Raw genomic sequence first — 24,435 nt, 5'->3', positions numbered from 1 at the left:
ATCAACGGGCTTCATCATTAGCTTTTTCGGTCCGTTGCTGAAAGGAGATTTTCAAGAGAAAGATTTTTTATGTTTCGGGCATATTGCGTTCTTACATTGTTCATATTTTGGCACACTAATTTTGACTACAGATTACTTTGTTTACCTGATCGATACATAGGGTTCATGGCGGGTGTGGCCGTTCAACAGAGGATGCTTACTCCTCCTAAGCACCTGATCCCACCTCTGATGTGTCCAGGGGTCCATGTTTGCCCAACTCTCTATTCTGTATTCCTTATAGGGTTACGAGATTTATCACTTTTCGTTATCTTCAGCTTTCATTTTGTGTTTTTAAGTTGCTGAGAGAAAGTGAAACGTGAAATCTTACTTCAACCATTAAATACCACTAGATGTATCGTCTGTTTATTATACCCGCGGATACCTCCGTTTCCCTGATGAAGACATGGGGCTCACGGCGGGTGTGACCGGTCGACAGGGGATGCTTACGCCTTCTTGGTACCTGTTTCCATCTTTAGTATATCCAGGGATCCGTGTTTGCCAATCTCTATAGTTTGTATTACTTATACGAGTTACGAGATTGGTCACTTATTCGTTATCTTTACCTTTCATCCAATTACATCCTCACTTGATTTAAAATAAACAGACAAACTTAGTCAACCTTTTAGGGCCTTTAATGGAGGAAGGCAACACTAATCATGCCATACAATATTCTTGATTCATCCAATGATATTTCCAGGCGATCTGAAATCAAAACTAAATAAAATCACCCTGCATTTCATATGTAATTAAAGTAAAGTAAAACGTCCTCATGAGAGTTTGTGTAGAGTTAAGATAAAACTAACGGCATCTGACTGACTGAAAAATGCAACCAATGTACAGTTTCTTAATTTACAGGTATAGAATATGTCTTAACCTACAGGTATAGAATATGTCTTAATTTACAGGTATATAATATGTATTCATTCATTGTTCTTAACTTACAGGTGTAAGTAAGTAAGTAAGTAAGTAATTTTATTTATTATAGTGGCATGTGTACATATATTCATACATCCAATTTTATCACAATACACAAATCAATAAACACCCGGCCCGTCGGGCCTATATGCCACTTTAAACATTGATATAATGATATATAATGCAAATAATTGCGCATAATAACATTTTCTATAATTATATATACATACATGTGTATACATGTATAATAAGTATATAATGTATAAATAGCTCAGTTGTTGATTTTTCCAAATATAATAGATTGTCTAAGAGAAAAGGAGGAGTACAAGTATTTTGCTAATTGCCTTGGGTAGTTTGTTATTAACATTCGAAGAACCTCTACATCTGACATTGACATTTGATCAAATCCCGTATTTTCAAACAAAGTTGTTCTGAGTTTAGAATACAATGGACAATAGAGTAAAAAATGAATTTCGTCTTCCACACAATTTAATGAACACAATGAGCATATTCTTTCAACAGCAGGTTCCCCATAATATCTTCCCGTCTCTATTCTTAAAGGTAAAATACCACATCTAAACTGCGACATAATTGACCTAAAGTATTTTGGCATATCCAATGTTACATAATTTTCTCGACCAAAGGTTGATTTTATAGACACATAAGTTCGCAATTTAGGTACTTTAAGTACTTCATTTTTCCAGATATTTGAGTAATAGTAATGCATATTTGTTTGAAGAACATTCATGTCTATTAACAATTTTGAGTCAAAATAACTTTCCAGTTCCAAATTTTGCAAAATTTCTTTCAGAGCACTACACCAGTTGTTTCTACATATATCATAATCCATTTCAAACACTTTTCTAGTAATGCGTTCACTGTCAAATAACAATACTCTATTCCAAAATCTTATCATATTAATCCATCGACGATATTAACTGGGTATCCACCCCGTATCTCCATAGATTGCCAATAAAGGCGCAAAACGATGTACTCCCAAAAAATATCTAATGGCTCGATTTTGAACATTATCTATTGACTGGAATTTTCTGAACCCCCAAACACTGGACGAATAGTCTAATATAGGTAAAACGCAAGAGTAAAATAATTTTTCGTAAGCAGTAAATCCAAATTCTTTATTATTGTGTATTGTAGAAATAATTTTTCCAAGTGCCCGTCCTCCAGCTTTAACAAGATTTTCTGCATTTTTTGTAAAATTTCCAGTGTAAGTAAATATGATTCATTTTGTTTACCTTTATATTTCACAAACATATTTTCTTTTTCTCGTGTATTGTTCCATAAATCACAATTCATGGCATTGATAATTTGGCTTCTAAGTTCTGCATTTTCGTCGGTCCATCCACAGACATTAATGTGACCTAGTTTTATAGTGTCTATGGGCCGGGGAGGTTGCTATTGATGATCCTGATCGCGGTTGTTGCTGTCCGCGGAGAAATTGCTGTGTTGACGGTCAGAATCTTTCTTTACTATCCGTCCATTCGAAGTGATACGGAATTGTTCTCCATTCGGTATTTGAGTTAGTAGTGTTTTCGCGTTAAGTTCTATGAGCCTCTCGGTGTGGGATTTAGAGGACCTTAAGAAAACAGGTTTGTACGCTTGACTGCCCTTCAAGTCGCGTTTCTTCCGTAGTATTTCTACTTTCTCCTCGACAGTTGCGAAACTGATTTTCACTAACCCTGGTTTCCCCTGAATCCGACTCCTGAGCCTAGCAGCCGCGACTACACTAATCGAATCACTCAGACAGTCAACAAGATCCTGTGCAACTTGTAGAATGTCCTCATCGTCTGACTGAGGTATATTACTAGCTATTATGGTTACCTCCGAATCCTTGACGGTGCTGGAATGGTGAACAGCTGATCCAGGTTGAGTTGCGTAACTGTGTCCTACTTTCTCTACCTCTTTCACTCGATGAATAAGAGACTCAACTGACCGTGACAAACTGTCGATCTGGCTTTGCTGTTTACCAAGTTCAAGGTCAAAATCTGACCGCATTGCTTTGAATTTACTATCAATACTAGCCATGAACTCATTCTTGAATTTATCAAACTTACTATCGAAAGATGAACGTAGTTCTTTCTGACCCTTCTGGAGCTGACTCACAGCGTCCGCTATTACAGTCATCTGGTCAATGATTTTGGTTCCAACGTCATCACTGTCACCACTGTCCCCTTCCGCCATTTTCAACATTTTGGATGATGGTTTGGGAGTTTGCCCGTCTGACGACCGTCTACGTGTCTGTTTGTCTCCGTTCTCTGTCATTCTTAATCACTTACAAATGGTGCAGCTGACGTGAACTTTTATGCACACACCTCTATCGTGAAACCATTTTCTCTTCAGTTCATCATGAGCTGAAAAAACTTCCAACTTGCCATTCCAACGCATGCGCAATACCTGTATATGTCTTAACTTACAGGTATATAATATGTCTTAACTTACAGGTATAGAATGTCTTAACTTACAGGTATAGAATATGTCTTAACTTACAGGTATGTAATATGTCTTCATACAATGTTCGTTTTGCGTGTAAAGGAGAATGGTCAGTTATTACTTTTGAAAGGTCACTTGAAATTCTCAATCAAAGCTTCTTAAAAAGGACTATGTTTAATATATTACCCGTATAATAGAGAACCCCACCACATCATTCATAACCTTAAAATGTATCATATAATACGGAACTTTCGGGATGTGCCGGAACGACCGATTAGACTTGACGTTTATACACTGCGGTCACGTGATAGTAAGCAATTGTAGGGCAAAGTTGACATTAATACAACTGGTGTTTCGCTAGTAGACGGTCCGTAAAGAGCTATGCATAGTCCCACGATGATGATCCAAGTGACTAATGGTGCTTAGTACCTGGATGTAAATTAGATGGAAAGAAAAAGGCGCATTTAGACGCGTATCCTTGGATGGAAGGCGTGAAGTTTTATCGATATCCTCAAGATATTCCCTAGATTTGTTTTCCTCGCCAACACACATATCAAAATGCATTTTCTTATAAATGATTGTAGTGATCCCTTTCTTTGAAAAATAGCATTTTAATACAGTAATTTGATAGCAATTGACGTATTTCATGCTTGTTAACTTAGTTGTTATTGTAATCCGGAAGTGACATGCCCTACAAATTACGTTCAACGGGTGTGGATCCGTATCTCGAAAGTCCTGTATTCTGCTATATCTTCCAATTGAAAACACAAACTTCCACCAGAGTTCGTTTTCTCACAAACCAAATTCTTGCAGTTAGGCATTATGGGATAGCGATTTCTTAGGAACTACACAACCACGCGGTCGCGTACACTGTGTGACGTCACTAGCTGTTTAATGACACGAAACATAACGTCAAACGTATACAGTTCAAAACAAGAACGTAAACATCAAGTCCATTACTTTACGCTATGATTTGAACAGAGTCTCCCTACTTTTTAGTGATTTTTTATCATTTTATGTTTAGATTAAAATCCATACTTTTATATTAAAACTATTATTGTCTACATTTTAAACTTTAACTACAAACTACTTCTTTATTGTTATATGCCCGCGTGAGAATCGCGGACTCGCAATATACAAATCTGTCTGCGTCACTTGATAGAGGTATATACGTAAATGACGTAATGAGGCCTCGACGGGGAGTTTTTTGAAAACATAATAATTTTTAATTCTACTTCTTACACGCAAATGATTGGTTCATAAAGGAATGACGTCACAATACGTTTGGCCGTTCATTTTCCATTTTGTTGCTACGGCGATATTGATCCACGTCATGTAGAATTGATATTTTCTTTAGAATTATCCATCAAATAATATCAAACGCGGTGTACTAAATTGAATTATAAGGAATGATAGTAATTGTATTTATTTTGTACGATATAAAGTAAGTTTGGACTGTTTACGCAATTTTATAAACTGTTTCGCGGTTTATAATGCGTAAACTGCCCCAAATTAATTTATGCAGCATCAAACAAATAAAAATTACTTTCATTCCTTAAATAGACTTGCAATATGTGTTTTAATTAGATGGAAATCGTAAGATTAAGATTTTCATAGTAATAATCTAAGAAGGAATTTTAAATATATCCACATTTATATACATTTCGGACGTAATCATACATGAAAGGAGAAGATAACGAGCATTGATTAATCTCATAACTCCTATGAACAATTCAAAATAGATAGTTGGGCAAACACAGACCCCTGGACACACCAGAGGTGGGATCAGGTGCATAGGAGGAGTAAGCATCCCCTGTCGACGTGTCACAACCGCTGTGAACCCTATCTCCTGATCAGGTAAACGGAGTTATCCGCAGTTAAAATCAGTGTGCCAAGAACGGTCTAACAATCGGTATGAAACACGTCAGACAGCATTTGATTGTATTGGCAAACTAGATCGTTATAACGACCATAGAATTTGCGAAATGCTGACTTTAATCGTGACTGTTGAAACCCCTGTACCATCAACTTGTTTGTCAGCAGCATGCCTTGATTTAAAAACTGACTATACGCAGAACAAGATCTTGTGTATCTAATCAGTTGAGAGAGATATACACCATATACAGGTGATAATGGAATATTGCTACATAAATATGGGAAGTTGACGATGGAGAAGCTGAAATCATGACCGTTTATCATACAAATGAGTTGTCAGTTTGCCGTTAATGTCTACTTTCAATAAAATATCTAAGTATGAAGCAGAAATGGACGACTCTGTGGTGTCTTTTATTTCGAGCTCACAGGGATATATCAAATCAACATATGAATGAAAGTTATTATCATTGATAGACAAAAGGTCGTCGATATATCTAAATGTCGAATTGAAGGCCACAGCAAGATATTTTTTCTTCTCACGTATATAACAAAAAGTAGAGATCAAACAGATTTTTAATGATACGTTGGGTGATGAAAAAAATGACGTTTGTGATCGATATGGAGCAATTTCTTATATCCTATGTTGTGGAAGCTTCATGTTTATCTGAGACGCAAAAAATGTTTATTCAAGAATGTCAATGGTAAACTCTTAACGAATGACGTCAAAATTCAATTGTGTGACCATGACTTCTTGACCTTGAGAGTAAAACATAGGCCTACACCAGTAGTATAGAACGCGACGCTTTTGTATAGTGAAATTATATGAATATTATAGCTAATATATATTTGTCAAATCTTAAAAAACCCATGTCTACAAGTAGTTCTTTTTGTTATCAATATACCGTAATTCAATCTCGAATTTCCACATATGTGTTATATACCGTAATTCAATCTCGAATTTCCACATATGTGTTATAATACATCAATACGTATATCCAGGGGTCCGTGTTTGCTCAATTCTCTATTTTGTAATGCTTATAGGTTATGAGACAATCTAATAAAAAATCAGATCCTAGAATACGCTCACAATCGCTTACGCAGAGTATACGGTACGGATCTAAGAAGTCTGATTTTAAGTAGATTGAGGTTATGAGATTGATCACTGTTCGTTTTCTTCACCTTTTATGTACAAATGTATATACCTTAGTCCAAAATTCTCATATATGTAGTTCTCTGTGTTATAAATACATGTAGTTCCAAAATTAAAATCTAAACTGTCCACAAGTTGTTCTTTCTGTCTGTTTTGATTTAGATAGATTACTTAGTTCACCAGTAAAAATGAAATTCTTACTCTGGTGGTTTTTGGCATATAAACCCATAATGTCTGCTACATGGTTCGTCTGCCCAAAGTCCATGAAACGATTTCCATACTGCTACACAACCTGAACCCGTGTACCCGTTCGGTTGACTGGGATGAAATTTATTCACTAGGATTGGTTGCTGGTTTGACGAGTATATCCATCTATCTTCCTCAATGATATCTGATATCCCCAACCAAAACTCTCCAGCTGTTAAAGAATACGTCATACATACAAAGTCTTAATGATAATGAACTGATATTCCCAACCAAACCTCTCCAGCTGTTAAAGAATACATCATACATACAAAGTCTTAATGATAATGAATAGGGTACTGAAGCATTACCGACGTAATGCACATTTTTGCATGGAATCGATATTTTGTCACCTTTTTGACGACATCACACATTTAGATCTACACATAGAGCCCAGGGCAGCAGCAATGAACGGGTTCTTTCATTGGCATCCCAATACTTCTTATGAAAGGGAACATCGGTTATATAATTTTAATCTAGTTAAAACATTTAGTGCAGATAGCCTGATACTACATTAACTTCAAAATACCGAGCGTTTTGAGAAGGAGCAATTGCCATCTAAATATCGCCATAGGCTGCCCGATCACGAAACAAGTGCGCTAACCAAAGATTCACTGTGTTTGGTGCATAGGATCCTCAAATTGTAATCCGAGGTAACTGGCCACTTAGAAATAGAAAAATCGGTTACTAGTAGTCAGTTATATGAAGCTGCAAGAGTTAGCTACCGGAAGCCACGTAAATTTGGAATTCGAGAGCACATTCTGATAGGAATTGGCCCCTCGCCATCTTAATAAACTTGATTGATAATAACACTCAAACCCAGTAACCCGTTTCTTATAGCTGGCTATAGGTAGGCCTTTATTGATTATCACTTTCAAACCCAGTAACCTTATAGCTAGCTATAGGTAGGCCTTTATTGATTATCACTTTCAAACCCAGTAACCTTATAGCTAGCTATAGGTAGGCCTTTATTGATTATCACTTTCAAACCCAGTAACCTTATAGCTAGCTATAGGTAGGCCTTTATTGATTATCACTTTCAAACCCAGTAATCTTATAGCTGGCTATTGGCAGGCTTTTATTGATAATCACTTTCAAACCCAGTAACCTTATAGCTGGATGTTGGCAGGCTTTTTATTGATAATCACTTTCAAACCCAGTAACCTTATAGCTGGCTATTGGTAGGCCTTTATTCCATATCGCGGCTGACTTTCTGAAATTAAAGGGACCGGGTCACCTTTTTGAAAACAAATCATATTCATGTTGAACATTACATAGATCACTCATTATGTTTGGACCTTCTTAAAGCAAAGAGACCAGCAATATATCTAAACCTTAATTCTTTATTACGTAAACAAGATTCGTGTAGGCCTTTATTCCATATAGCGGCTGACTTTCTGAAATTAAAGTGAATTCAAGTTGTCGGCTACTCGTAGCCAATTTTTCTTTTTTTTAATTAGCCAGTCATTAGTAGCTGGTTATTAATGGTTAGCTTTTATAATAGATACATACATTCAATCTCCAACGTGACTTATTTAAGATATCCATGAAACCCCCGATTTGTTTTTCAAGAATTAATTGCTATGTAATCGGTATAAATGAAGATAATTTACACTGATTCACCAAAAAGAATTTCCAGACTCAATAAGACATTTTTTACAGAGATTAACATTAATCCCTATGAGAAAAAACACATTTCTGGCAAATAAAGTCAATTAGAATATAATTTCCAATGAAACCTCATGATGAAAAAATTCCTAATACCATGGTTTTTCAAAATATGCAAAGAAAGGTAAAGGTCACCATCCAAATTATAAAAATATTTCATTTTTTCTACATTTCTACAAGGACAGATAACTCTGGCAAAAACCCTCTAATTTACTTTGCAGAGATCTGGGCATCATCATCATCATCTCTCTCTCTCTCTCTCTCTCTCTCTCTCTCTCTCTCTCTCTCTCTCATCTTTATTTCACTAGAAATTAGATATTTTGGTTTTACAAAAGATTTAGTGCTGCCAATATTAACTTGAAAATAATTGCTATTTTGGATCGGATGTATATGTGTGTCAGCTTCGGTTTTCACATTTTAGGCATTCTTATGCTCAAAATGTATCGTTTTACGTTTTCAAAGGGAATCTGTATTCTACGTACCTTGGTTTTGGCTATGGCTGATTAAGAATTCCGCTTCTTCATTTGTCATTGGCTCGGCAAGTTTTGAATGAAAGGCATTACAGATACTCTAGAAGTATGCATGTCATTCATGAATAAAAGCAATATTGACATCGGAGTTCATAACTTCTACCATTACATGTAAGTAAATAAACTAACTTCAAATTATGCGTTATGCATTGACCTAAATAAGCAAAACCAAACTAAAACACGTGGTTAAGTACATTATGTAACAAGAGATTACATTGTTAATTCACATACTTAGATAGCGTGATGGTAAGCCAGAATGTGGTTTTCAAACGGAATCACGTGGCAGGTTTAGGATTATCTTTCTAAAATATTCGTTCCACGAAATAAATTTGGTTCCCACGAAACAAGAGCTGTTCTAACAAAAGGCATTGGTTCCTCCGATATAGAATTCGTTTCCACGAATTAAAATTCGTTTACGCGCGGTTTTTATTTTATTATGAGTGGACTCTATATTAACTTTAATTGTATATTATGTTTGGACTGCATCTGGTGAGCGTAGGCTATAAAGCGAGAAAAAAGAAGTATTGGCTGTATAACAGAAAAACCATAGAACATTAGTTACTATCCTATCTGCTCATAAAAGCACACAAGTGCATGGCCACAAACTGCATGCAAAATCTCTTTTGTCTTAAAATGCTGAGAATGGTCACCGCAGCTAGTTTTTGCTGTATCATGTATAAACATAAGGCAAATTTAAATTTAGTATGAAAAATGTCATTTATTCAAATGACGAACTATATAGATAACAATCTACTAACAAGGGGATCAGAATCACAAAAATATATATAAATTAGAAAGAAAGAGAACTTACAAAGATGCAGCAAAAAGATGGCACATCAAAAAAAACATAGAACATTAATTACTATCCTATCTGCTCATAAAAGCACTCAAGTGCATGGCCACAAACTGCATGTAAAATCTCTTAATGACATATAGATGCGTGCCTAATAATGCTTCAGGGGTTGATTAATACATGTATAAAACAAAGCAAAGTAGTTTTTAATTGGACTAGTGATTCAATATTATGCACTTAGTCAATTCATAAGCTCAAAGTCATTTGATGGATAAATACCGAGAAAATTTCATTTTGTGGAAACGAATCTTATTTTGTGGGAACAAAATTCATTTTGTGGGAGCGAATTTTATTTTGTGGGTAGGAAACTAATTTTATGGTAACGAATTTAATTTTAAAACAATTTCAGGGGAACGAATTTTATTTCGTGCAACGAAATTGATTTCGTGCGAATAAGTCAATTGCGTTGGAACGAAATCAATTTTCAGGGAACAGAATTAATTTTGTGAGAATGAAATCAATTTTATTGGAAAGAATTTTATTTCCTGGGAACAATTTTGAAGAAGAAAAAATCTTTCACTGGTCCTAAAGAGCCATCTTACATTTCACAGCTATGATTACTTCTTGAAAAGAAAAAAATAAGAACACTGCATAAATCATAATGTAATGAATAAAATATTTTAAAAAGAAACATACCTCCGCTTCTCCCCAGGTCGATGTAGTCTGGCTAAACATGTAACAATTTGTCTTAAACTGCACCCATCCCACCTCACAGGCTGTAATTTAATATCATTCATTGTTAGTTCACAAAATGTTTCGTTGAACTTGAATTGTGTCAGGGATTTCAGCAGCATTGATTAAATTCCGCATTTTTTTAATTCTGTAGTCTGTATCAAAATCTAATTTATAAATGCAACTTGCCATTGGTCAAATGCTGTCTGATATGTTTCATACCAACTGTTATGCCGGTTTTTTTATATCCTGATTTGACTACGGATTACTCCATTTGCCTGATGAAGATATAGGACTAACAGTGAGTGTGACCGGTCGGCAGGGAATACTTGCTCCTCCTAGGTACCCGATCCCACTTTTTCTGTGCCTAGGGGTTAGTGTATGCCCTACTCTTTATTCTGTATTCTTTATGGGAATTTTGAGATTAATCACTGTTCATTCATATTCATAACTGTATTAGATAGAAGTGTCACATATTTAGACCTCTGCGTGGTGCCCATAGCTGTGAGAGGTTTGTTTATCTGATCCGCAAGACTTTACTTATATTTACGTCTTGATGCGGTCATGGTATGATAAGTGCTCGTACTGATGACCTCCCCAATTTAAAGCCAGTACTCAATCCACTGGTCTTCAATTTCCTTATTTCTTTGTTTTTTTTCCTTTGAAAGCATTTAATACCAAAAAATAGTTTACATAGAATTTTAGTGTTCTGCATGCACAAACAATCCAATGATAATTCAATGAATCTTTGTTTCACTATATAGATTTTCATATCAACTAGACTACACAGCAACTTCACCATCTATGATATCATACATGGGTGATATACGAAACATTATAGTTACACCATTCTATTATTTTTGACAACCCATATTTGGGGTTATTTTACTCATAAAGGGACATGAAGAAGGTCCTCGATCTTAACCTATGCATGACGTTCAGGGTCGCACCAGCGTATCCTTTTTTATGGAGTTTTTATCAAAGACTTTCACTTGTATTGATTTTGATATTTTCTTATCGTTCCAACAATAAAACGTTTTCAAAAACTACATTGCGAGCTAACTATTAATTTGTTTATACTTAATCAATAGAAAGGAATCATTTCGCCAAAGCTGATGTATAATTCGATATTTCCTCAGATTTTAAATGTTAAAATAAAAGTTCTGAATCTACCGCAAAGTGTACACATTTTTCATTACTATAATGTTCAAAGTTTACATCCCAATTTGCCATATCATTCGACCGAGAATACCAATTGTTCTTAAGGAATAGCCAAAAACTCCCAAAATCTATATAATACCTTTTTACGTAAAATTAAAAATTTTAAGAATATATCTGATGTTCACAATTATTGACACCATGCCTGTCTCTTTTGACCCATAACGATTAAGTGTCCAGAAGACCGCGAGACGGGTTTGATTGATATACAGACAGACACATGACAATAAAGGAACATATAGCCTGTTTCATTAATCTAAGATGAGCTTACCTTTGACACATATGCATGCGTTCAGAAAAAATAGTAGGACTATTGAGAGACTCATTCTTCCGGAATTCGCTGGGTTATCTTATCTAGAAAATGGGATTGTTATTTCATGTTCATTATCTTTGTCTTCCAAAATTATCTTGGTTATACCTTATCCAGAGAAAGGGCTTTATATTTCATATCCCGTGGGGATCCGGGTTAGAATAGGTACCCAGTACTCCTTGCTTGTCGTAATAGGCGACTAAATGGGGCGGTCCTTCGGATGAGACCGCAAAAACCGAGGTCCCGCCTCACAGCAGGTGTGGCACGATAAAAATCCCCCCTGCTCAAAGGCTGTAAGCGCCGAGCATATAGGCCTAAATTTTGCAGCCCTTCACCGGCAGTGGTGACGTCTCCATATGAGTGAAATATTCTCGAGAGAGACGTTAAACAATATTCAATCAATCAATCCATTTATGATTCTGAAAACCTTGGATCTTTTGTTATCTTGTTTGAAATAAACACTACCTCATTATTTCACACAAAACACTTGCTTTTAGGCCTAAAGTAATCAATCGATGCGAAATCTGAGTTACACTCATTATTGTTGGTAAACTCAACGTCTCCAAATAAAACCCTATATAGACAACGGCATTCCGTTAGATTTTCTTAAAAGTAGGTCAAATTTCAAGCTCACGTGGTCTAAGGTCAGTATGAAATAAAAGATGACATTGCCACAAGAAACCTATATACAAAATATGAAATATCTACCTTAAATAGTTTAGGAGATATTGAATAGTTCAGAGCTTTAAAAAGTAAGTCCAATTCGAAGGTCAAACTTCACGAAATAATACGGTCTTGTATTTAAAGAATCTATATACAAAATATGAAAGCCCTACCTTAAATACTCCCGGAGATATTGACGACGTCAGGTTTTTTAAAGAGTGCATATGGGTCAAAAGATCAAACACCATTGTGTACAAGATCTTACTATAAAGAATCTGTATATAAAATATGAAAGCCCCACCTACGATAGTTCCAGATATATTTGATAGGTTATGTTTTCTTAAAGCTCCTAGTCCAAGGTCACAAGGTCAAAGATCATGATATTAAATGAAAGGTCTTGCCATAAAATATACATACATTTGTATACAAGATATGAAAGACCTACCTTAATAGATAGTTCAGGACATATTGAATAAGTCAGATTTTTAAATTACAAGTAGGTCAAACTTCCAGATCAAGGTCACAAGATCGCAAATCATTGCATCACATGAAAGGTCAACTTTCCAAAAAGAATGGATACACAAAATATGAAAGCCCTAGCTTAGATAGTCCGAGAGATTTTCTCCTATATATCAATATGTAACACTTTGATCCCCTTCTGTTGTCCCATCCTACCGCCCAGGATCATGATTTGCACAAACTTGGATCTACTCTATGTTAGGAAGCTTTCGTGTAAATTTGAACTTTTCTGGCACAGTGGTTCTTGACAAGAAAACTTTTAAATTTTTTTCTCTATATTTACAAGTAAAATTTTGATCCCCTAAATTGTGTCCCCACACTACCCCCCGCGGTCATGATTTTAACAAACTTGAATCTACACTATGTCAGAAAGCTTACATGTAAATTCCAGCATTTCTGGTCTGGTGGTTCTTGAGAAAATTTCTCCCTGCATATTCGCATGAAAAACTATGACTCCCTATTGTGGCCCCACCCTACCCCCGGGGGTCATTATTTTAATAAACTTGAATCTGCACTTTGTCAGGAAGCTGCCAAGTAAAGAACTTTTCTGGCCGGATGGTTCTTGAAAAGATTTTTTTTTTAAATTTTCCCTTTATACTCAGGCGCATTTTTTAAAAAAAAAAAAAACTATTTTAGCCCCACCCTACCCTCGGGGAGCAGTGACTTTAACAAATTTGAATCTGCAAATTATGTCATGAAGCTTTCATGTAAATTTCAAGTTCTCGGTCCTAGAGGTTCTTGAGAAGATTTTTAAAGATTTTCACTCTATATATTCCCATGTAAAATTTTGATCCCCTATTGTGGCCCTACTCTATCTCCAGGGGTCATGCTTTTAACAAACTTGAATCTGCACTATATCAGGAAAGTTTCATGTAAACATCTTTTTTAACCCCGTGGTTTTTGAGAAGATGATTCTTAATTGATCCCCGCCTTATTTTTGTGATTCTCTCCCCTTCAAAGGGGGCCTGTCCGTTCATCTGAACAAACCTGAATCCCCTTTAACCCAGGATGATTTTTGTGAAATTTGGTTGAAATTGGTCCAGTGATTCTAGAGAAGAAGTCGAAAATGTGAAACGTTTACAGACAGACGGACAGATCGTCGGACATCTCGACGGACAACAGCTCAGTAGAGCTTTCTGCTCAAGTGAACTAAAACACACACACAAAAATACATAACAAAAATAGTTTAAATACAACTCTAAGGCTAATATCTGAGACATATATAACATTGAAATGTCTTTGTTTACATTACAATAACTAATTCAATCCTCAATAATGAGCAATTATTATTAGGCCTACATTAATTCGGAAATGTTTTTAAAAATACATTCACTTTAATCCCACAGAATTGAAAACCCATATCAGAATATAAGCGATTATTCTAATTAAACTTCATTGTTATTTTTATTTATTTATATACTTGATATATCGCCTTAACAATCTCTAAATTAGGTACATAAAGTTAAACACATGTATTTTTCATAGGGCCCCCTATTTAGGTTTGGTAATTTCTTAATTGCATGGCCACCTTAAAAGTGTCTACTTTTAAAGCCTCAACAGTGTCTATTCTATTTTTCTGATTTTGAATTCAATTACTATAGGGTAATTTTTATTTATTATATACAATTGAGTTCCATGTGTTCCGTTTGGGTAAATCGACGCACCCGTTTTCCACTCACGTGACTTCATTTGCATCCGGGTCTCTGTTGGTAAGGCCACAGCATAAAGGCCGGAAAACACGACTCCTAGGGTAATATAGGTAATTATTTTGAGTATTTAATAATTTTTAGTGATTATTACAATATATATGGGACGTCAGTACCTTATAGATTTGTTATATGATTCTACATTGTGTGTGTCTGGTTCTATACTTTTATCCATACGCCATTCATAACAAAGCATGCATGCACGAGTAATCGTAGAACGTACTGTTGAGTGTAAACACAAGCAACTTGGGAGAATCCACGAAATGATTTCATCAAATTGTCTTGATATCTACAAAATACAGTTATTCATTTACAATAATGACACAGATGTAATTAAATTGATCGCTAAACTTCTGGAAATGTTGATCTTTATCTAAGCCTACATATTTTAAGTAATGCCTATTTATAGTGAATACTGTACCTTCATGTACATAAAAACAATAAAATTTTGGGGGGCGAGGGTAAGGAAACGTGACAGAGGGTGTGATTTGCCCAGTCCTCTTCACAATTTCAACACAAGCAGTCTTCACGAAACATTTAAAACTTGCTGGCCAGTAGGATCAGTGAATTCTTTAATCCGAGATTCCTCTGACTCTTATCCCTGCTTTTATATTATGACATGTGTGGGGGAGAGTCAGAGTGGACTCCATATTGAAAAGTGGGAATTCAGCGACACCAGCTGCTGTTGCTGCTTTACCTACCTCTTACAGCTTTATATTGCGGATCTATCTTCCAAGACGTGAAGATTCAGTTATCTGAAGACTATTCTACAAATAGATCATGATTAATACAATGCTGTCACCATTTAAATGATGGAATTTTGTGTGTTTATATGCGCAAAGAAATCGAATGGCAAGGTGACGACCTATTTCAAGTGATGCTTCATTTGTCGGTGTTGGGGCCGTTTAATCGACGAATGCATCGTATTAATCATGATCTATTTGTAGAACTGAATCCTCTTGTCTTGGATGGTAGATCAGCTGGTGTCACTGAATTCCCAGTTTTCAATTTGGTCTCCCCTAAGCATGTCACAATATAAAAGCGGGGATAAGAGTCAGAGGAATCTCGGATTATGAATTGTATGAATTTACTGGCTCACAGGGAAATTTGCTGCCCCTCTCCCCCTCCCAATTTTCATAGTACATGTTTATCATATACATTAAGGAATATATTGTATAATTGTACAATTAATTTACTGAAACTTTTATCAAATATGATTATTACTCATATTCATAACTTGGTATCCACCCTAAGACATCCTTACTGTCGATACCAGCTACAAAAGTAGCCCCTACACAGTTTTTTTCTCTCTCTCTCTCTCTCTCTCTCTCTCTCTCTCTCTCTCTCTCTCACCTGCAAACAAAACTACAAATTGATGTATTTTTCACGAACATGAAAACAGTCCGAGTGTACTTTTCTCCCTACATCAAACACAAATGACTGATTATTTTTACAAATTGCATAAAATGAGAGAGAACTGCAATGGACGAAAATTATATTAACTGGACAATATAATTAGTGGTGTGACATAGAACACAGCCATTCTTGTTGTTTCGGCAAGTCCGTTGAATATTCATGTGATACCTTAACAAAATTACATGTATAGTTATCGTTCTTTACTTTAAGAAGTAATAAACCACAATGTCCAAACACTTTATGTGCTATTTATCAATTTATTTTGATTGTAAATTTATGCAAATAAGATGTTTAGAATAACTACATCCAACATAATGTTTAATGTGACTTACAAAATGTCTACAAGCCTATCAGACTTCATGGAGACTGCCCAATACGCCGGTTTCGAGATACATAGGTATCATAAATAGGGTATTACTTTCAAATATTACAATGTTTTTATGTTTCTGCTTTAGTAAAACATTTCTTTTGATAATTTGTTTGTATTTCCTACATTTATATATTTAAAGAGAAGCCGCTTTAATTACATTTTATCGTCATCCTCACTGATTGTAGATTCACTTAGGCCCTCAAACTTCTACTAAATGTACCTCCTACACAGGAGAGCTCTTATCTCGAAACTGGCACATTCTAACTATCACTTTATTTTAAAATGGGTATGACATTTTATATATTCTGCAGCACAATCATGATATGAAATGAAATGAGATTTTACCTAAATATTTGCACATTTTACTTTGAAAGTAGCTGTAGTTTATGTGTCCTTATACTAATAGAAGTATCGGCAGTCCTGTCTCTAATGTTACAAATTACATGGTGCAGACAATATTTCTGTATGATTAATTGGTGTAAAGTAATGCGCCAGATACTGCATCCTCTCGTTCCCTTGACTAATGGTCGTACAGGAAGACATGATGAACGAGCAGTAGGCCACGGAGTCCCAGCCAGGTCTGTCTTCCGCCATTCTAGTCAGGGTGGGGCTGTCCACTCTTTATGTGTATATAGATCTACACTATGCTACAGATATACCAACAGCAATATGATCAATAACTAGTGTTTATCAGAGTACACCATGTATTATTGTGACAGGAAAACTCAAAAGGTGCCAGGGTACTGTATCACTGAAAACGTGTGAAAACTATCGGGATTCCTAGAATTAATTTATTATTGTACAGTGTAGGCCTAATGTTAGATTGATGACAACATATAAATGTTTATCAGATAGATTTTTAATTTCCTGAAATAGAAAAAAAACCATTTTGTTAGCTTCCAGTGATTTTTAATACCCATTTTAGGTCCAAATAATGGCCCTTTCCCCTCCCAAAAATTACCAATTTTTTCCCCCAATTTAACTTGCACTTTTCCCAATAATGAAAAATGGCAAAAAACATATTTGTTTAGAAATAAGTTCAATAAAAGTTCAATGTGAATAGTTTTTGTACGGCAAGACATAGACGCATCAATTCTAGATGATATAGAAAGAATAGTCCAAAATTTTAAGAGCTTAAGAAAAGAAAGTTAAATATGTAAAATAAAAGAAGAATGACATGAATTTGTGTTTCATTTCTTGTTTGATATGATATATTTAGCATGTTTACAATAATGTCTAGGTTTTTCCAATTTGATCAAAATGTTGACAATTTTCCCCCCAATTCGAATGTTGAAAAATCACTGGCTTTACTAGGATATTGTGGACAGTAAGTCAAGCGGGGTTTATTTCTGGTTTTGGTGAGAGCGCCACGGTGTAATCAAATAAAAGGTGTGAAGTGAATTAGAAGTATACTGTCCTGTTGCACGTGAAAATACGTTGCAACATACATGTACAGTTATTGTCTTTTTGAGAAGGAATCTTCACAAGTTGGACAGGAGTAAGGTTAATCTATCCATGAAGGTGCATGCACCATATTTACCCAAACTCGAACCTGCATCCCTGGGATATAATCAAACTTGTAATGCCTTCCCACTGAAAAAGCCATAATTGTGTTATCAATTTGCATTATTTCCCATGATGTCATCTCAGATCCCCTGATTTATTTATGTAATTTGCACATGGGTGTTATTACCCTTGGATAAAAATTACAGTTTCAATAGATATATAGAAAGAAATATGTTATTTTGAAGACACACTAGCAATATCATCTATGTTGACAGACAATATTAGATATATGTAGGTAAATTTGATATTCAATTATCATTTGTCTAAAGATGAAATTGATTAATAGATAAAGCAAAAGAAATGTAAATCTAGATATGAAGTGTTTCAGAAAGTACACCTAATCCTTGTTGTTCACAGGGTGATCTTATCTGACAACATGTCAGACTCCAAGGATGATAAGGGCGAGGAGGAGAAGACTTATGGAGGGTGTGAGGGACCTGATGCTATGTATGTGAAGCTGGTGTCGTCCGACGGTCATGAATTCATTGTCAAGAGAGATCATGCATTGACATCGGGAACCATAAAGGCTATGCTGAGTGGTCCAGGTATGAAACTAGTACTGAATAGCTAGGAAAAATTCTCGTCTTATTATATACGACATAATGCATCATGCTGCAGGGTTGTGGATAACTACTAGCCAATAAGACATAGGCCTAATATTCTTATTTTATTTTTAGGTCAATTTGCGGAGAATGAGACAAACGAAATTAATTTTAGGGAAATCCCGTAAGTATGAAGTCATGTTTTTTGAAATGAATGTTGATTGAAGATGATCTACTTATCCTTCATACACCTGTATTTTGATATTTCACCGTGAGTGACATACACTGTATTGGAGCAAGAAGATTCTAATTTCGATTAGATCGGATTCATTTCATGATTTTTGATCAGTAATTTACATACTTAGAAAGGAAATAGTGGTCAAACAACCGCATTGGTCAACACAGTGTAATGTATAGCTGTCAGCTTACTGGAGTTATATGCTCAAGTAAATTTTTTAGGTCACCTCACTGTCCTGAGTAAACTCAGTGGACCTATTGGAATTGGTCAGCGTCTATTGTCCTCCATCGTACATTAACAATTAAACATTTTTTACTTTTTGATAACTACCATTCCAATCCCCCCCCCCCCCCCCCCCCCCCCCCCCCCCCCCCATTTGGTATGAAGCATCTTTGGGACAAGGGTGACATGAGTTGTAAATTTCAGGACACCTGCACCCATGGGACCTTAGGGACATTGCAAAAATTGACCAAATTTCAAAAATCTTTTTCTCTACATCTGTACTTCAGTAAGAAAAGCCCAATGCATAGTCATATAGAGCAGGAAGACTTCTACCAAGTTTGTGAATTTCATGATCCCCAGGGTAGAAGTTCTGACTCAGTTTGTCAATTTCATGATCCCCAGGGTAGAGGTTCTGACTCAGGTTGTCAATTTCATGATCCCTGGGGTAGAGGTTCTGACTCCAGGGCAGAGCTAAATTAGTATATAGTATTTATGTGTAAAACATTTAAAAACTATATTCTTTAATGCTTTTGATACTTAATTAAAACTAAATGGATATTTAGAGTGAGCAAATAGTACTGTACCAAAATCCCAGGGGTAGGAGGTTTTGGTATCAGGGTGGTGCCAGGGGTAGGAGGTTTTGGTATCAGGGTGGTGCCAGAATGGTCATTGATTAAATGTGTTAATGAAACATTTTTAACTTATTTATAATAAAGTTCTACCTTTCCATTATTTTATTTTTCATCAAACTTGGTAGGGAGCATCTTTAGGTCAAGGATGACATAAGTTATAAATTTGAGGGCTTTTGCAGCCCTGGGGTCTTAGGGTAAGATAAAAACTGCCATTCAGTTACAAATATTCAAAAATCTTCTCTACAATCGCACATTTGTGAGAAAAACTAAATGCATAATGATGTAGAGCAAGGAGGCCTTCATGAAAATTGTAAATTCATGATTTACAGGGTAGAAGTTCTGACTCCAGGACATGGCCAAACTTGGTATATGTATATGCATAAAACATTTAAATGATATTTTCTTTAATGCTATTGATGCTAAATTGCAACTAAATTGATATGGAGGAGTAGGTAGTCCTTTGCCAAAATTGTAGATGTCATGATCCCAGGGATAGGGGTTTTGGTTCCAATGCATATTTAGGAAAAAGCAGCGAAGGATGTAGATCTACCAAAATTTAGAATTTTGCAACCCCAGGGTTTTGACTCTAGAGTGGGTGTTCATCTGTTAACTTTACACATTTTGACTTCTCTAGAACCACTAGGCCAATTTTATCCAAACTTATACAGAGTATCCTTTGGTAAAGGGGATTCAAAATTGTTCAAATAAAGGGCCATGTCCCTTTCTAAGTAGAGGAGATCAAGAAAAGGTAGACATAGGATGGTATCATGCAATCTTCCTCAGGTAGTGCAGATTCAAGTGTTGAATCATGATCCCTGGAGGTAGGGTGGGACCGCAATAGGGGATCAAAACTTTAAATGGGAGTACAGTACATGTACTTTAGCAGGATTCAATTTAAGCGTCTTTGGCAGTGAAGCAAGAGCGCTTTATTAAAAGTTGCGCTAAAATATGAAATTCTTTATTTATCCATTGTCATCCATGGAAGAAGTGTTGATTAAGATTACACCAGATAGTGCATCAACTCTGACTGCACCAAATTCTAAAAATGCTAAAATAAGTATGCATCGGTATATTTTTTGAAAGAATCTTTAAAAATCATCTTCTTAAGAACCACTGGTCATGATTAGTCATATTAATATGCAAGCATTTCACTGTAGTGCAGATTTATATTTGATCAAATCATGACCCCTGGGGGCTGGGATAAGGCTAAAATATGAATTCAACATAGTGTTAAATCTAAAGCAAACTAGCATGGCGCCACGCCATGCCCTTTTTGGCTGGCACCATGCCCTTTTTAATTGCACCATGCCCTTTTTTCTCTATAAATTTTTTGAAAATATTTGTTAATATAAACAGTTGTTCTTTATTTCACAAGGTTGATTGAAAAGTTTAAAATCAAGGCAGCAGGTATTAACTTTCAAGGAGGTTAAATGATTATTCTATTACTATCATAATATGATACAATGAAAGTGCCCCGAAATTGTCTTGCCGCGACGAAAAGTGCCCTTTTGAACATATGATATGTGTGCCCTCTCTAGATCCTAGATTTAACACTACAACATTTTTATGAAAATATGTAGGAATTTTTTTACAAGAGTAACTAAATCATAGTAATATGCAAACATTCCCAAGTTGTGTGGTTTTAAGTTGTTGTTTTTGCTATCCCCTAAGGCTTGAAATTCAGTGTGAGAGGGATATAGTGACAGGACCATGTGTGTAATGCTGAACTTGTAGATGCTCTACAGGCTACAGGTTTTGCTCAATTGAATTGATACTTCACATGTAGTTTTGTTGTCAAGAGAAGAACCCTATTAATTATCACTACAGGACTGTACATATAAAGTTTGTATGCGCTATATGAAAAAAAAATCTGTTTAAAATCTTCTCCTCAAGAACCACTGGGCCTGGAATGTTCACATTTAAATGGCAGCTATCTGACATAATGCAGATTCAAATTTGTTATGATCATGGCCTGGAGGTAGAGTGGGGCCACAATAGGGGATCAAAGTTTTACATGCCAATATAATGGGAAAATCTTTAAAAATCATCTCAAGAACCGCTGGTCCAGACAAGTTCAACTTTACATAGCAGCTTCCTGACATTGTGCAGATTCAAGTTTGTTAAATTCATCCCCCCCCCCCTTTTTTTTGGGTGGGGGGGGTAGGTTAGGGCCACAAAAGGGGATCAAAGTTTTACATGCCAATATATAGGAAAAATGATTAAATATAGGGCAAGATGACTGAGGTGTTTGATGTGACCTATAGGCATGTGACAAAGCAAGATTGAAGAATTAATGTGTTTGCAAATTATACTGGAAAGCAATTTACAGTACTTGGCATATACATGTAGCAAATAAACCTAAACTATCTATTGTTTTATTTTTGCAGGTCACATGTTCTACAGAAGGTGTGTATGTATTTTACATACAAAGTACGATACACCAACAGCTCCACAGAGATACCCGAGTTCCCAATAGCACCGGAAATTGCTTTAGAGTTACTTATGGCTGCCAACTTCTTAGATTGTTGAACAAAATCAATATTTATATTTACTTGGTTTGTTCCCATTCTGTCATTGGTGCCAAAGTTCATGTAATTTCAACATGCAAAGACAAGTACACTTAAGAGATCAATATGGCACTCCCTGAGTATCTATAGTTATATTTAATATTACTAAAATTTGTGACTTGACGTTCGAATAATTGACCTTGGAATTTTACTGTGTATTCTAGAACTAAGGAGATACTGAATGATAAGTATATTGTAAAAAAAAAAAAACAGTTCAGTTTCATGTGGGAGTTTTATTGTATTATGCATTTTATTCCTTATTTGTGTATTAAAAGTTATAAAAAGCAGTTAATTCGCTATAGAATGTCATTAAGATTTATTTCCCTACATTTGTGCGCTGTGATGTTTGTAACTTTACAAGGATTGTTTGAGCTTCTATATAAAGTATCTGGGCAATAGCAAGTGATAGATGGGTCCATGTTGTTGTGTATCATTTCAGTGTTATGACTCATTTAGATTTTTGTCATTAAATCCTTTCTATTTAAGAACATCTTTTCAACTGTTTATTCTACTGATTGTGAACTTTAACACTAGCTAGCTAAGAGAGATTATGATTTATGAGATGATAATTAGTATGTCACAGTCATGACAGCTTTGTTATGATATCTGTCTGTTCTCCTTACTTGAAAGAAAATACCAGAAGTGATCATATTCTACCTGTTGATGCTCACAGTATCAACGAGGTGTTAAGTGTTCTAATATAAATACTATTATATGATATAGCTGACAACTACTGGATCACTCTTCAAACCTCTGACTTTCGTTCTTGACATGATAACGTGCTTGGCAAATGCTTTCGCTTTAGGCCGTCTGGCAAGGCTGCGAGGGTCCAAGAATTTCGCCTTTAACCCCACCATTCGAATGGCTAAAGGTTAAGGGCGAGGGCTAATACCGCTGTTGGGTGGTGTTGCTTTGTGACTTCACAAAACCTTGAAAGAATTGTATCTTGTGCGGTACGCATGCAAGACATTTATAGGGTTAGATTTCGTCATTCTGTTCAGAAACGTTAAATAACAATGTACAGCTTAAGTGAAAACAAGAGTTGTGCCTCTTAGATCGCAATATATTGTTAAACAAAAACATGTCGGCTCTGATGAGGAGTGGATCTGATATGACGGGAGTTGCACCCTCTTTCCCCTTAGCTGAACATTTTTAAGAGAAAAGGGGTCACTTTGTGCTATTACCCAGTTTTTAGGGTGAACTTGAGTTACAACCTCCCTCTTTGAAATTGTCTGGCTCTGTCCTTTAGGAGGTTGTTCTGTATATGCGTGGTTTCGTGCTTATGATCAAACTTTCTTTAAAAACAAATGGCATGTATCACAGATAACGTGGTTACCTAATTCTTGGATGTCGTATTGGTGTTGTATGTCAATCACAAATGTCGAACTACCATTGTAGTACATAGATAAACGTGTGACTTTATTAACTATAAGTATATCTGATATATTTACGTAAAACGTTCACACCCTGCAGTTTTCATTGCGGTTACGTGTATGGCACGCCAAATTCACAAAAATGAGCTAAACATAGTTTCACAGTTGATAAACTAGGTTTATTGACTGTAAACTATAGTTCACGAACTGTAAACTATAGTTAACGATTCGTTAACTATAGTTTTCATCCGTAAAATTATATTTAACGGTTGTAAACTATAGTTTACAAATGCTAATCCAAGTTTATCTGTCTTTAAATAAACGTTAACAATAGATTTTGCTGATAAATACAGATTCACATTTGTAAACTATAATTTACATTTGTTAACTATAGTTCACAATTGTTAATCCTAGTTTCACAAATTGTGATACTATATTTATCAGATAAACTATGTTTAACACTCGTTAATTATAGTTTTTGATCGTAAACTGTAGCTAACTGCCATTTTTACTCATAAACTATATTAAACAAAACTGTGTTCATCACTTTTTTGTGAATTCGTCGCATTAAATGACCAGCTATAAACTATATTAAACAAAACTGTGTTTATCACTTTTTTGTGAATTCGGCGCATTAAATGACCAGCTATAAACTATATCTTACACACCGTAAACTATCATTACATTCGTTAATAATAGT

General features: G+C 35.4%; 2 protein-coding genes across 2 annotated transcripts; one reads left to right on the top strand and one right to left on the bottom strand.

The window, feature by feature from the left end:
- Positions 1-653: 653 nt before the first annotated feature.
- On the bottom strand, positions 654-13,725 carry LOC125670725 (C-type lectin domain family 17, member A-like). The gene is made up of 5 exons (XM_048906082.2): positions 11,883-13,725; positions 10,358-10,437; positions 8,821-8,908; positions 6,629-6,845; positions 654-741 (listed from the first exon to the last, which is right to left on the bottom strand). Exons 1-5 carry the CDS (start codon positions 11,935-11,937, stop codon positions 717-719), a joined length of 465 nt encoding a protein of 154 aa, XP_048762039.2. The 5' UTR covers positions 11,938-13,725; the 3' UTR covers positions 654-716.
- A 1,026-nt stretch (positions 13,726-14,751) lies between these two features.
- Positions 14,752-22,847, top strand: LOC125670726 (elongin-C). The gene is made up of 4 exons (XM_048906083.2): positions 14,752-14,862; positions 18,519-18,706; positions 18,839-18,887; positions 22,183-22,847. Exons 2-4 carry the CDS (start codon positions 18,538-18,540, stop codon positions 22,322-22,324), a joined length of 360 nt encoding a protein of 119 aa, XP_048762040.1. The 5' UTR covers positions 14,752-14,862; positions 18,519-18,537; the 3' UTR covers positions 22,325-22,847.
- The last annotated feature ends 1,588 nt before the right edge of the window (positions 22,848-24,435 follow it).

The sequence above is a fragment of the Ostrea edulis genome, chromosome 4 (assembly GCF_947568905.1).
Source record: "Ostrea edulis chromosome 4, xbOstEdul1.1, whole genome shotgun sequence".
Lineage (NCBI taxonomy): Eukaryota > Metazoa > Mollusca > Bivalvia > Ostreida > Ostreidae > Ostrea > Ostrea edulis.
This window is presented reverse-complemented; position numbering and strand designations above follow the sequence as displayed.

Bases quoted from the DNA above. Each gene is read 5' to 3' on its own strand.
- LOC125670725 (XM_048906082.2), bottom strand. From the start codon at position 11,937: ATGAGTCTCTCAATAGTCCTACTATTTTTTCTGAACGCATGCATATGT. The intron at 10,438-11,882 runs GTAAGCTCATCT...ATTAAATTACAG, and splicing joins CGCATGCATATGTGTCAAAG to CCTGTGAGGTGGGATGGGTG. The intron at 8,909-10,357 runs GTATGTTTCTTT...GCATACTTCTAG, and splicing joins CGACCTGGGGAGAAGCGGAG to AGTATCTGTAATGCCTTTCA.
- LOC125670726 (XM_048906083.2), top strand. From the start codon at position 18,538: ATGTCAGACTCCAAGGATGATAAGGGCGAGGAGGAGAAGACTTATGGA. The intron at 18,707-18,838 runs GTATGAAACTAG...TTTTATTTTTAG, and splicing joins GGCTATGCTGAGTGGTCCAG to GTCAATTTGCGGAGAATGAG. The intron at 18,888-22,182 runs GTAAGTATGAAG...TTATTTTTGCAG, and splicing joins ATTAATTTTAGGGAAATCCC to GTCACATGTTCTACAGAAGG.